This window comes from Zea mays, chromosome 5 (assembly GCF_902167145.1).
Source record: "Zea mays cultivar B73 chromosome 5, Zm-B73-REFERENCE-NAM-5.0, whole genome shotgun sequence".
NCBI lineage: Eukaryota > Viridiplantae > Streptophyta > Magnoliopsida > Poales > Poaceae > Zea > Zea mays.
Window position 1 is genome coordinate 66,263,192 of NC_050100.1, and position 13,172 is coordinate 66,276,363.

Here is a 13,172-nt window from a genome sequence, read left to right on the forward strand (position 1 = left end):
CCACGCGCTTTGCGCGGCCTACCGCGTTTGCGGCCTCGTGTCGAGGACTCCCCCTTCTTCTTGTCACCCTGGTAGGCCTCCCACTGCTCCTGAGTGAGATGTAGCTTCCTGCCAATAGTGATAGGCCCAGAGGGAGCCTATGGTTCGTCGCCATCGACCACCTTGAGACAACCTATCGCCTCTTCGATCGTCATCGTGGAGAGGTCTAGCAGAGACTTGATCGAGCGAGCAATCTGCTTGTACTTCTCGGGGATGCAACGGAAGAGCTTCTCAACAGCTCTCTCCTCATCGTAGGTGTCGTCGCCAAACTGCACCATCTTCTGCAACAGAGTGTTGAGGCGGAGAGCAAAGTCATCAACATCCTCACCTGGCTTGAAGGCTAGGTTCTCCCACTCCTTGCGAAGTGCCTGCAGTGTGGTCTTGCGGGCACGGTCGCTGCCGATGCGGGTCGCAGCGATGGCGTCCCAGGCCTCCTTGGCAGTCCGCTTCTGGGAAAGCGAAAACTGCATCTCGGGCGGGACTGCAGCAATGAGGGCATCCAGCGCCCGCCGATCCTCGTGGTAGTCGACGTCGCCATACCGAACTGCTTCCCACATGTGGCGAACCTGGAGCCGTACCCTCATCACTGCGGCCCACTCGACGTAGTTGGTCTTGGTGAGGGTAGGCCACCCACCGCCGGGACCGATGTCCCTGACAATGGCCTGGGCCATGCAGCGACCATGGTACCGATCCGGGGAGGGAGAGTCGCGCCGCCTGTAGAGGCCGCGATCTCCGTCGACTCGGTCGCTGCCGCCGGGAGCACCGCCGGCGCGTCTACGCCCGTCTGGGCTGCCGCCGCGTGCGCCCTCGCCCGGAGCGCCGTCAGCGCGTCGGCGCCTATCTGGGCTGCCGCCACGCGCGCCCCCATGGGGATGCGCGGCTGCCCACTGTGCTGCCTGCTCTCGCGCTGCTTCCCTCGCCAGCCTGAGCTCTTCGTCGGTGTTGTCGTCGACAGAAGCAGAGCTGCCAGCTCTACTGCCGCGCAGAACCTCGAGCTCTGCTGCCGCCGCACGTGCAGCATCCACCGCCTCCGCTGCTTCTACTTCCGCTCTCGCTGCTGCCAGTTCCGCCGCCGCCAGCCGTGCTGCCCTCGCCGCTGTCGCTGCAGCCGCTGCTGCTGCTCGCTCGCGTTCTTGTGCCGCGGCGACCTCGTCCTCCTGCTGGCGCCGCGCACTCAAAGTGACCGAGCGTAGGGACATGGTGGGCTAGTGGGGGGTCGCTGCGTGTGGAAGAGGCTGTCTCAGACGAAAGGCTGCTCGTCTGAGCAGGAGAGGAAGGAACAGTTGGAGCTCTTGCTGCTGACTGAGTGTGGGGAGAGGCGTGGGAAGGAGATGAGCAAGAGATGTTTAGGCTACAGGATAGTTTGGCTTTGATACCAATTGTAAGTAGAGGGACTCTAACTCTCATCAAGAGGATGACACTGAGTTGGGGCAATTTTTCTGTTTATTTCCTCAAACACTACACAATGCCATACCCATCTAAGGGTTGGAGACACATATTTATAGCCCTAGAGGCTGCACTACCACACCTTCTCACACACACTACATAACAGGATTGTCCTCTAGATGCTAAAGAGACTACAGAGGACAATCAAAAAGCGACTGTTGTCCTTTAGATGCTAAAGAGACTACAGAGGACAGTCAAAAGCGACTGCTGTCCTCTAGATGCTCAAGACTTATTCCATCAACTTCTCAGTCGAAGGTGCATAGCCGGCCGGCTTGCTGTCCAAGACAGGAAGAAGGCGGCTGGCAGGTGGTCGAGCACAGAAGACGGCGTAGTGGTGACTTCCTTCCTCGTCGAGGGTCCACGGTGGACCTCCAAGGAAAGTGCTACAACTGTCTTTCTGCCTCCCATCTTGTTGCAGCCTGCCGAAGTCCCAATTTTGGAGTCAGGAAACTGTTAAGGGTTTACCGTCAGATAAGGCGCCAGGGCCGGATGGTTTCACAGGTCGTTTCTATAAAAGTTGATGGAACATCATCAAAAAAAGAAGTTATGGCTGCTATTACTGCTATTTGGAGCAGGAGATTTGATAACCTTGGTAAGCTCAACACGGCTTATATCACCCTAATTCCTAAAAAGAGGGAGCAGACCAAGTGAAAGACTTTCGGCCTATAAGTCTTGTCCATAGCTTTGCAAAATTAATCACCAAGGTCTTAGCCAATCGTCTAGCTGGAAAGCTCAACGAAATGGTCTCTCCTATGCAAAGTGCATTTATTAAAGGCCGTTTTATTCAGGACAATTTCATGTTGGTGCAGCAAACCTCGAAGCTTTTTCATCATCAGAATCAGGCTCGTCTTCTTCTTAAATTGGATATCACAAAAGCTTTTGACTCTGTGTCTTGGTCCTTCCTCATTGAGGTTATGAAACAGATTGGCTTTGGTCAAATCTGGAGAGACATCATATGTGGGTTGTTGGCCTCCTCATCCACCCAGGTGCTGCTTAATGGTCTCCTAGGACCTAGGGGCTCTTATTAAGCATAGAAGAGGACTCCAATGCTTTTTATTTTGGTGATGGATGTTCTGGGCCTTCTCTTTTCTAGAGCTGAGGAAGCTGGCTTGCTGCAGCAGTTATCAACAAGATGCAAACTTCATCGGATTTCCATGTATGCCGATGATGTAGCTCTTTTTAAACCCCTCAGAATTTGATATCTCGATCACCATGGCAATTCTTGAGCTCTTTGGTAAGTCCTCGGGCCTCCATAACAATGAGCATAAATCTAATGTTTATCCTATACAGTGTTCAGAGGATGATCTTTTGGTGGTCCAAAATCTGCTGCCTTGTGAGAGGTCCTTTTTTCCTTGCCGGTACCTAGGACTTCCTTTGTCCTTGCACAGATTATCCAAAGAGTATTTTCAGCCTATTATTGATAGAACTGCAGACGAATTACCAAACTAGAAAGCTGATCTTTTGACTAGGGCAGGAAGATATGTCCTGGTCCAACATGTCTTCACAAATATGATTATTTAACTTGCTATGGCCATTGATATCCCCTCCTGGGTTATGGAAGCAATTGACCAAATCAGGAAAGGGTTTTTATGGCGTGGCCGAAAAGAAGTCAGGGGAGGCCACTGTTTGGTTGCGTGAGACAGGGTATGTCGGCCCTTGCAGATGGGAGGCTTGGGGATTTCCAGTCTAAAGGAACTTTGTTGGGCTCTTCGCATGAGATGGCTATGGCTGCACAAGACTAATCCACAGCGTCCTTGGGCCAATCTCCCTATTCAAGTTCCAGGAAAGGCAAAAGCCTTCTTCTCTGCTGTTTTGATTTCTGAAGTTGGGAATGGAGCTACAACTCTCTTCTGGACGGATAGATGGATCATGGGTCAGAGGGTCAGAGACATTGCTCCTAGACTCTTTAATATTATCCCAAGGTGATGTGCGAAGAAGAGGACTGTTTTGGATGTTGTTTCTAATGGAAGGTGGATCTTGGACATCAAGGGAGCTCTTACTGTGGGGGCTCTAGTGGATTACCTTCACTTATGGGAGCTGATTTCAGAGATGGTTTTGCAACCAGATATTGAAGATAAACACATTTTCAGTGTAGCTGCAGATGGGAACTACTCTGCTAAAGCAGCTTATGAGGGTCTTTTCTCAGGATCAACCTCTTTTGTCCACTATAAAAGGGTGTGGAAAACCTGCCCCCCTGACTTCTTGCAGTCTAGTTTCTCTCTCCCCGCTTTTCTTGTTGTGAGGATGTTGTCCATAGGTTCCTTATGACTCTTTTTATGTTTTTATGTTTTCATCCTCCATAAGGAGGCTCTTGTAACTGGGCTGTTTTTCTGGCCCCATAACCTTTATTTCTTCTTAATATAATGAGACGCAGTCCTCCTGTGTCTTCGAGAAAAAAAACAATCGACGCATCTGATCAGGGAATAGCTTCTGGTGGGCAACTTGTGACTGAAATTCAAACATGAATTTGATAAACATGACTGAGGCCTTCATGGAGCTGTGCAGTCAAATCATATTTTGCCAACAAACTACCATGCACAAGCAACATGATTTGGGACTTATTGTTTCTACATTGTCTGTGTTCCAACTAGCAAAACCACAAAGAATTCCACCTAGGACAGTCAAGATCAATACTCAAACCATCAGATTTATCGATATATTTTTGTTCTTTGATAATGAGTCTACAAGTTAAGAGCGAAAACTTCATGTTCAAGGATACCATAATGTGGCATCCATCAACAGTGGTGGAATGAACATGATAAGAGAAATGAATGTCACCTCAATATAGAAGCTTACAATCAACTTCATTGCTAAAAGAATAATCCAGAACATGGTATACCTGTCAGGACAACAATGTTCAGTAATTGAGAAGGATGCAATACAAGACAAGACAATGTGAAGATGGGTTAACATTTTAACATACTTGAAGAGGGAGAATGCACCTTCGTGCATCCCTCTACCAACAAATAACCGAGGCTGCAGACAAACATCGAATCTTTAAAAAAAAGCATCCACAATCTTGACCGTCTAATTAACAGCAGAAAACAAGAAATGGAATGCTACCTGAGACCACCACATCATGATCGTTATGACCTTAACATTTGAACTCTCTAGGATTCTTCTCATAAATGGGAAAAGAAATAGCATAGAAGCAAGTATGTTTGGTGCCATATATATCACTACTGCCAGTATATACAAAGATGGCTGATTCTGACCATCCCCAAGCCAGCTTTTTATTGTTCTTGCAAGACCAGTAGGATTCTCCCAAGTGTACGCGTAAGTCACTGGTAAAATCACAACCCATGCAGCAGCAGATATTAATTTCAAGACATATCGTAGCTTGACTGCAAATGACATGCTTCTTTTTGCTTTCCAGCCAAATACGAGATCTAGGATTGCTGTCACACACATGATAGATTCATTAGCATTAATTAAATCCTTTCTCAACATAACACATATATGCAAATGGAAGAAAATGACAATTATTTCCAAAAAACGATGATGTTAAACATACATCTCTTGATTTCCAGTAAAAGAATAGCCCAAGATGATGTTTTTTAAGGGAAAAAATCTATATAACCCTATAACCTTTGTTGGGTAGTCTACTTAGCCCCCTGACCTATAAGTAGTAGGACAGCATATTCCATATGCCTGGCAGCCCCCCTCCACCCCCAGGCTATAAGTATGTATAATGTATCCCAACCCTTAGAAGGGTATGGCATTTGAGTAGTGTGTGAGAAATAAACAAAAATTACCCCTAACTCGTAGTGTCATCCTCTCGATGAGAGTAAGAGTCCCGTTGCTTATAGAAAAACTACCTACTCCCCTAGCTCCCTCGAAGTGGACGTACTCAACAGTGAAGTCGTCGTACGTCGAAGTCGAATCATCGTCCACCACCTTGTCCCATGCCCATCTTTGCCCTTTGTCGAACAATATGTCGTGCTCATTCCGCACAAGTTGTGTTTCTGGGTCAAGAATGTGGTAGGCCTTCAAAGCCCTCCGTGTAGCCAATGAACACCCTGGAGTGCTCCTATCGTCAAGCTTGCCGATGTGGTCAAGCTCCTTGGTGAACGTGAGGCAGCCAAAGACTCGTAGGTGAGAGATCACCAGCTTGTGCCCATGCCAAGCCTCGTACGGTGTCCTCTCATTGAGAGCCTTGGCTGACGAGCGATTGAGGGTGTAGACAGTCGTCACCACCAACTCTCCCCAGAAGACAGTCGACATTCCCCTCTGCTTGAGGAGAGTCCGAGCCATCCCCACAACCGTTTGGTTGCGTCGCTCAACGACGTTGTTCTACTACGGGCTGTACGGTGTGGAGTAGTGGTGCTGAACGCCCTCATCCACGCAGTACGACGCGAATTCAGTCGCTGTGAATTTGCTGCCATTGTCATTGTGCAGCACGTGCAACTTGCAGCCACACTCCGCTTCCGCAGTGACCTACGCGCGCCAGATTTTATTCGCAGCCTCTCCCTTGCTGTCAAGGACCATCACCCACATGTAGCATGAGAGGTCGTCGATGAGCAGCAAGAAGTAGAGTTGTCCTCCTGGTGTGGACGGTGTCACTGGGCCATACAAGTCCCCATGCACGAGCTTGGCTCAGAAGCTCGACTGCTGGGGAAATGGGAGTTGCCCCTGCTTCGTCAACACGCAGACGTTGCAGAACTGCTCTATGTGGTAAAGGCACGGCAGGCCACATACCATCTCCTTTGCACTAAGCCACTTCAGGGCCTCGATGTGAAGGTGCCCGAAGCGCTCGTGCCACTGACAGGCGTGGAGTAAGGCAGAGGGGATGTGTCACCTGCACCTTGAGGATGTAAAGTCGATTGGTGCTTCTGGTTACCTTAGCAAGAAGGTGACGATGGCGGCCCCAAATCCTCATGACTCTGTTCTTGACCTCCACACACGAACCGTTCTCATCCAGTTGTCCCAGGTTGATGATAGAGTTCCTCAACGTGGGTATGTAGTAGACTCTGATGAGCAGCCTATACTCACCAAACTCGACGGTGAAGATGACAGAGCGGACGCCTTTGATCTCCACGTTGGAGGCGTTCCCAAACTTGACAGAGCCTCGAACACAAGAGTCAAACTCAGTGAAGAACTCTTGTCGACCGGTCATGTGATGGGTAGCACCGGTGTCGAGGCACCACCCGTCAATCAGGTCATTGTTGGAGTCGTCGTCGAGGAAGGCATGTGCTTTCGACTCATCAAGGTGGAGGAGAGCCGATGTGGCTGATGCCGATGGAGGTGGTTCGATGCTCACGTGTGCTAAGAGCAAAGTCGGCTCCTCCTTTGCTTTTGCGACTGGCTGCGTCGTTGTTAACCAAATCTCATGCATAGTTATCTGATCATTATGTAATTAGGAGTTTGCATTTAGCTGCACGTTTATGTTCCTAAGAAATATCTAGCTGCATGTGTGTCGAGCGGTTGTAACGGCCAGAACAACGCTGCGTTCGTTGTGCGGCCAGGAAGCGGTCACCGCCATGCTGTGCAGAAAACTCGCTCCCGCGCGCAAGGCGGGCACGTCGCAGCGTGAGCACGCATGGCGGGAGGATCCGAGGTCTAAGACCTGTAAGCACCGCAATAAATATCAGAGAAGGAACCAAGTCAGCTGCAACGTTTGGGCAGCCCATATTTATCGCTCTTTCTGTTTAAACCGTGAGAGTCTGAGATCGTGGGCGATTTCGTGTTCCGGCAAGTGCGCGGTCATCGCGAACGTTGAGAGATCGCCGTCGGCACAGCCATTCCGGCAGTCGGCGTCAACAACTGGTATCAGAGGCACTTGGTCCCATCTGTCTGCCACGCGAGCCACTGAGAAAGCAGCGCGCGACTCCACCGCGCAGACCGTCGGGGGCGAGGGAGATGGCAGGAGATGCAGGACCTTCAAGCGTCGTCCGCGAGAGTGCGTTACTCTGGCCAATGCTTACCCGGTCGAACTATGCGGAGTGGGCCATGCTGATGAGATGTAATTACGAAGCCTTGGAGATTTGGGAGGTCATCGAGCCCGGCGGCGCCGGCGTAAAGCGAGCGCATGACAGGCAGGCGATGGGTGCTCTCCTGAGATCGGTGCCAAAGGAGATGTGGAGACTACTAGGTGAGAAGAGTACAGTCAAGAAGGCTTGGGAGGCGATGAAAAGCATGCGAGTCGGCGCAGATCGCGTGAAGGATGCCAATGCCCAGCGCCTGTTGATGGACTTCGAGAACATCATCTTCAACGATGGCGAGACCGTCGACGACTTCGCGATGCGTATCAACGGCATGGCGTTAGATCTACGCTCGATGGGGGAAACAGTCGAGGACGCCAAGGTAGTGAAGAAGATGTTGCGAGTTCTCCCCAAGAGATATGCTCAGATTGCGATTTCAAATTTCAATCGAGACGTTACTCGATCTGAAATCGCTGACATTGGAGGAGCTCGTCGGCCGTCTAAGGATGGCCGAGGACCACATGGAGATGGAGTCCGTCACCGAGAAGACCGGAAAACTCATGTTGACGGAGGAAGAATGGGTGTCCAAGAATCGCCACCGTCTCCTTCCAGAGCCATCTTCGACAGGTGGAGGCAAGAAGAGGAACGGGTTTAACCCGGCCAAGCACAAGGGTGTCGCGCGTGATGGTGGCGGGCGGGGTGACCAGAAGGAGCCCGTCATCAAGTTCACATCCGAAGGAACTCCGAGGCGCAAGGGTCGTTGCAGGAACTGTGGCATTTATGGCAACTGGAAGGTGGACTACAAAAGGCCTAAAAAGGGAGAGCGCGGGGAGGAGGCACACCATGTGCAAGCGGAGAAGGAGCTGGCGCTGTTGCTGGCCGCCGTGAACGTCGTGCGCATTCAGGGAGGAACACGACGGGCTTTGAGCCAGGTCGTGCATCTGAATGAAGAAAAGGTGATTCCTGCTGATCGTGAGGAGGACGGTGATGTCTGGGTCCTGGACACCGGGGCCAGCAATCACATGACAGGGCGGCGCGAGGCGATGGTGTCGCTTGACACGTCGGTAGACGGCGCGGTGAGGTTTGGCGACGGATCACTCGTTGCTATCGAAGGTATGGGATCTGTCATACTCCAAACGAAGAATGGGCACAAGGTATTGACTGAAGTCTATTTCATTCCTAAATTGAAAAGTAATATAGTCAGTTTAGGCCAATTGGAAGAGGGTGGATGCAAAGTAGTGCTACAAGATGGTAACTGTAATGTGTTTGATGTGGAACGCACACTGCTTGCTCGGGCACCTCGTGCTGGGAACCGTCTTTATTTGCTGAAATTGCATCTATCTGCTCCTGTTTGTTTGGCTGCAAAAACAACTGACAAGGCATGGTTGTGGCATGGCCGGTATGGTCATCTCAATTTCCGAGCACTACGTGAGCTTGGAGTTAAAGGAATGGTGGAAGGATTGCCACTGCTAGATCGTGTGGAAGAGTTTTGTGATGGCTGTGCACTTGGCAAGCAACATCGACAACCATTCCCACAAGTAGCAAGCTACAGGGCAGAAAGTCAATTGGACATGTTTCATGCTGATCTTTGTGGCCAGATCAAGCCAAAGACACCAGGGGGTAAGAATTATTTCCTACTTTTAGTTGATGATTATTCTCGGTTTATGTGGATTGAATTGTTGGCAACCAAGGATGAGGCTTTCAAGTGTTTCAAGCGTGTCAAGGCACTAGCTGAAACTGAACATGGTGGCAAACTTTGGGCTTTTCGCAGTGATCGTGGAGGTGAATTTAATTCCATGGAGTTCAAAGAATACTGTGATCAGCATGGTGTGAAACATTTCACCACTACACCATACACGCCACAGCAGAATGGGGTAGTAGAGCGGCGTAACAGGACTGTGGTCGAGATGGCTGGGTGCTTGTTGAAGAGTAAGAATTTGCCGGGAGAATTTTGGGGAGAGGCTGTCACAACTGCAGTATACCTGCTAAACCGTGCCCCTATCAAAAGTCTTCAAGGCAGAACACCTTATGAAGCTTGGTACAACAGAAAACCTAGTGTGCACCACTTGAGAACTTTTGGTTGTGTTGCCCCATGTGAAGAAAGTAGGGCCGGGCATATCCAAGCTGACCGACAGATCGACACCCATGGTCTTCATTGGTTATGAGAAAGGTACTAAAGGTTACAGGGTGTACGATCCAGTAGCCAAGAAGCTTCATATATCAAGAGATGTGATATTCGAAGAGGCCAAAGCTTGGGACTGGATTGGTACAGAACAGCTGGGACCATCAGCATCTGTAATTGATGTGGAGCATTACAGTATTGCAGGACCAGGAACAGCAACTGAAAGTGTAGAGAACGGAACACAAGAAACAACAGCAGGCGATGATTCAGATCCACAGTCACCAAATCAAAGTCAATGGCAGATAGACACTGGTTATAGTGCTGGTTCAAATCAGAATACACCACAAGGAAGTTCAACTGAGCAAGGAGTGGTGTTTGCCACACCGCCCACAGATGCAACAAGTGGAGAGCTGAGATTCAGAACTCTTGAAAGTGTATATGACGACACTGATGAAGTCACTGATTTTCAGTATAGCGGTTTGTGCTATCTTGCTGCAGAGGAGCCTAGAAGTGTAGATGAAGCATTAGAAGAAAAGTGTTGGAGGGAAGCCATGGTCACTGAAATGAATTCAATGCAGGATAATAAGACTTGGGAGCTTGCAGTATTACCACCTGGACACCGAGCTATAGGGCTTAAATGGGTCTTCAAATTAAAAAGAGATCCTGATGGAAAGATAAATAAGCACAAAGCTAGGTTGGTCGCTAAGGGGTATGCTCAGCGTGAGGGGGGTGGATTTTGATGAAGTATATGCCCCAGTGGCAAGGATTGAGACTGTAAGGTTGCTGATCGCTTTAGCTGCACAGAATGGGTGGGAAGTGCATCACATGGATGTTAAATCAGCTTTTCTGAATGGTGATCTGATTGAGGAGGTGTATGTACATCAACCTCCTGGTTTTGTTGTCAAGAATGGCGGTGGGAAGGTACTCAAACTGAAGAAAGCCCTTTATGGACTGCGTCAGGCTCCTAGAGCTTGGAATGCTCGGCTAGATAAGGAGTTGTTGAAGCTTGGTTTTATCAGAAATCCATTAGAGCATGCTGTGTACAGAAGGACTCATGGTACAGACTTGCTGCTGATTGGGGTATATGTCGACGATCTGATAATTACCGGATCAAGCAATGGAGTCATTGAAGCTTTCAAAAGGGAAATGAAGAACAGCTTCAGTATGAGTGACCTAAGACTGCTAAGCAGGGATGAAAACGGTCGGAAACGGTATTTATTCGGTAATCAGTTTTTCCTTTGATTGCGAATAAATAGGATATAGAACATACAATACAAATTTGTATTCTTGTTTTTAACATCCAGCTTGTTAAGATTCATAAAAGGTAAACCTCAAATTCATCCTACATTTTCTCAAATAATAGATATAAACTTCGGTATGGATTCGAAAACAAATTCGGTAATTTTTTCAACTTTTTGTGTTGTAGGGAGAAAATAATACATAAAACAACTTATATAATATTTTATTCATATTTGCACTAATGTGCTTGATAGCATAAGAAAAGATCAACATCAAATTTTATACATATCTATTTTAAAATATTAAATTTGTTCTAACAGTTCGGATTACCACTTTCATCCCTACTGCTAAGCTACTACTTGGGTATTCAGGTGGAACAAAAGAATGGGGTGACTACATTATGTCAGAGTTCATATGTTCTGAAAATACTTGAGCAGGCAGGGATGAAAGGCTGTAATGCTTGCTGTGTTCCAATGGAGAATAGGCTAAAATTAAGCAAGAAAGATGATTCGCCGCCTGTTGACAAGACAAAATACAGAAGCATTATTGGAAGCCTGAGATACTTAGTGAATACAAGGCCGGATATAGCCTTTGCTGTTGGGATTGTTAGCAGATTCATGGAAGATCCAAGAGCAAAACACTGGGCAGCAGTCAAGCAAATTCTCAGATATCTGGCAGGGACAGTGAACTATGGGTGTGTGTACAAGAAGCTGGGCACAACTGAAACCAAGCTGCTTGGTTACAGTGACAGTGACTTAGCTGGTGATGTCGATGACAGAAAAAGCACAAGTGGTTCGGTGTTCTTGCTGGGAAACAGTCTGGTAACTTGGGTGTCGCAGAAACAAAGGGTGGTGGCACTCTCATCGTGCGAGGCTGAATATATTGCCAGTGCAAATGCAGCATGCCAAGGAATTTGGCTGAGCAGACTTCTAGGTGAACTGTTGGGAATCCAGGCACCAAAAGTAAAGCTGTTGGTTGACAACAAATCGGCATTTGCTTTAAGCAAGAATCCGGTGCATCATGACAGGAGTAAACACATTGACACAAAATATCATTTTGTCAGAGATTGTGTTGAAAAAGGAGAAGTTGAAATCGATCATGTGAACACAGGTGAACAGCTTGCAGATATACTGACGAAGGCACTTGGGCGTGTCAGGTTCATCGAACTATGCCAGCAGCTAGGAGTGATTGAGGTGCAGTGAGATTAGGGGGTGAAATGTTAACCAAATCTCATGCATAGTTATCTGATCATTATGTAATTAGGAGTTTGCATTTAGCTGCACGTTTATGTTCCTAAGAAATATCTAGCTGCATGTGTGTCGAGCGGTTGTAACGGCTAGAACAACGCTGCCTTCGTTGTGCGGCCAGGAAGTGGTCACCGCCATGCTGTGCAGAAAACTCACTCCCACGCGCAAGGCGGGCACGTCGCAGCGTGAGCACACATGGCGGGAGGATCCGAGGTCTAAGACCTGTAAGCACCGCAATAAATATCAGAGAAGGAACCAAGTCAGCTGCAACGTTTGGGCAGCCCATATTTATCGCTCTTTCTGTTTAAACCGTGAGAGTCTAAGATCGTGGGCAATTTCGTGTTCCGGTAAGTGCGCGGTCACCGCGAACGTTGGGAGATCGCCGTCGGCGCAGCCATTCCGGCAGCCGGCGCCAACAGTCGTGGTTGTCGACACTCCTTGGCCCAATGGCCAATCTTGCCACAATTATGACGGGCATCATCTCCTGGGCGCCTCCGCAGGTGCCAGCCTCGGCACCTTTTCGTGCCCTGGCTTGAGCACCTCCGTGCCATGCGCGCCTTGCCGCGTTCGTGGTCGCCTGTCGAGGAAGAGGACTGCCCTTCTTCCTATCACACTGGCAGGCCTCCCACTGCTCCCGAGTGAGATGTAACTTCCCGCCGATGGTGATAGGCCCCAAGAGAGGTTGTGGTTAGTCACCGTCGACAACCTTGAGACGACCTATCGCCTCTTCGATCGACATCGTGGAGAGGTCCAGCGGATACTCGATCGAGCGAATGATCTACTTGTACTTCTCGTGGATGCAACGGAAGAGCTTCTCAAGGCTCTCTCCTCGTCGTAGATGTTGTCGCCGAACTGCATCATCTTCTGTAGCGGAGTGTTGAGACGGAGAGCAAAGTCATCCACATCCTCACCTAGCTTGAAGGTCAGGTTCTCCCACTCCTTGCGAAGTGCCTGCAGTGTGGTCTTGTGGACACGGTAGTTGTCGATGCATGCCGCCACGATGGCTTCCCAGGCCTCCTCGGCAATCCGCTTCTAGGAAAGCAAAAACGACATCTCGAGCGGGAATATAGCAATGAGGGCATCCAGCGTCCGTCGATCCTCATAGTAATCGATGTCACCATACTGAACTGCTTCCCACATGTGTCGAACCTAGAGTCA

General features: G+C 49.1%; 1 protein-coding gene across 1 annotated transcript in view; it reads right to left on the reverse strand.

Annotated features, from left to right (window-relative positions):
• LOC103626482 (callose synthase 3) overlaps positions 1-13,172 on the reverse strand; it is a 71,729-nt gene that overhangs the window by 53,598 nt on the left and 4,959 nt on the right. Inside the window, exons 15-17 of the mRNA XM_008646894.3 lie at positions 4,549-4,883; positions 4,409-4,461; positions 4,264-4,324 (exon numbers count right to left, since the gene is read on the reverse strand). Of these exons, the coding sequence (XP_008645116.1) occupies positions 4,264-4,324; positions 4,409-4,461; positions 4,549-4,883 (449 nt within the window). The remainder of the gene's footprint in view (positions 1-4,263; positions 4,325-4,408; positions 4,462-4,548; positions 4,884-13,172) is intronic.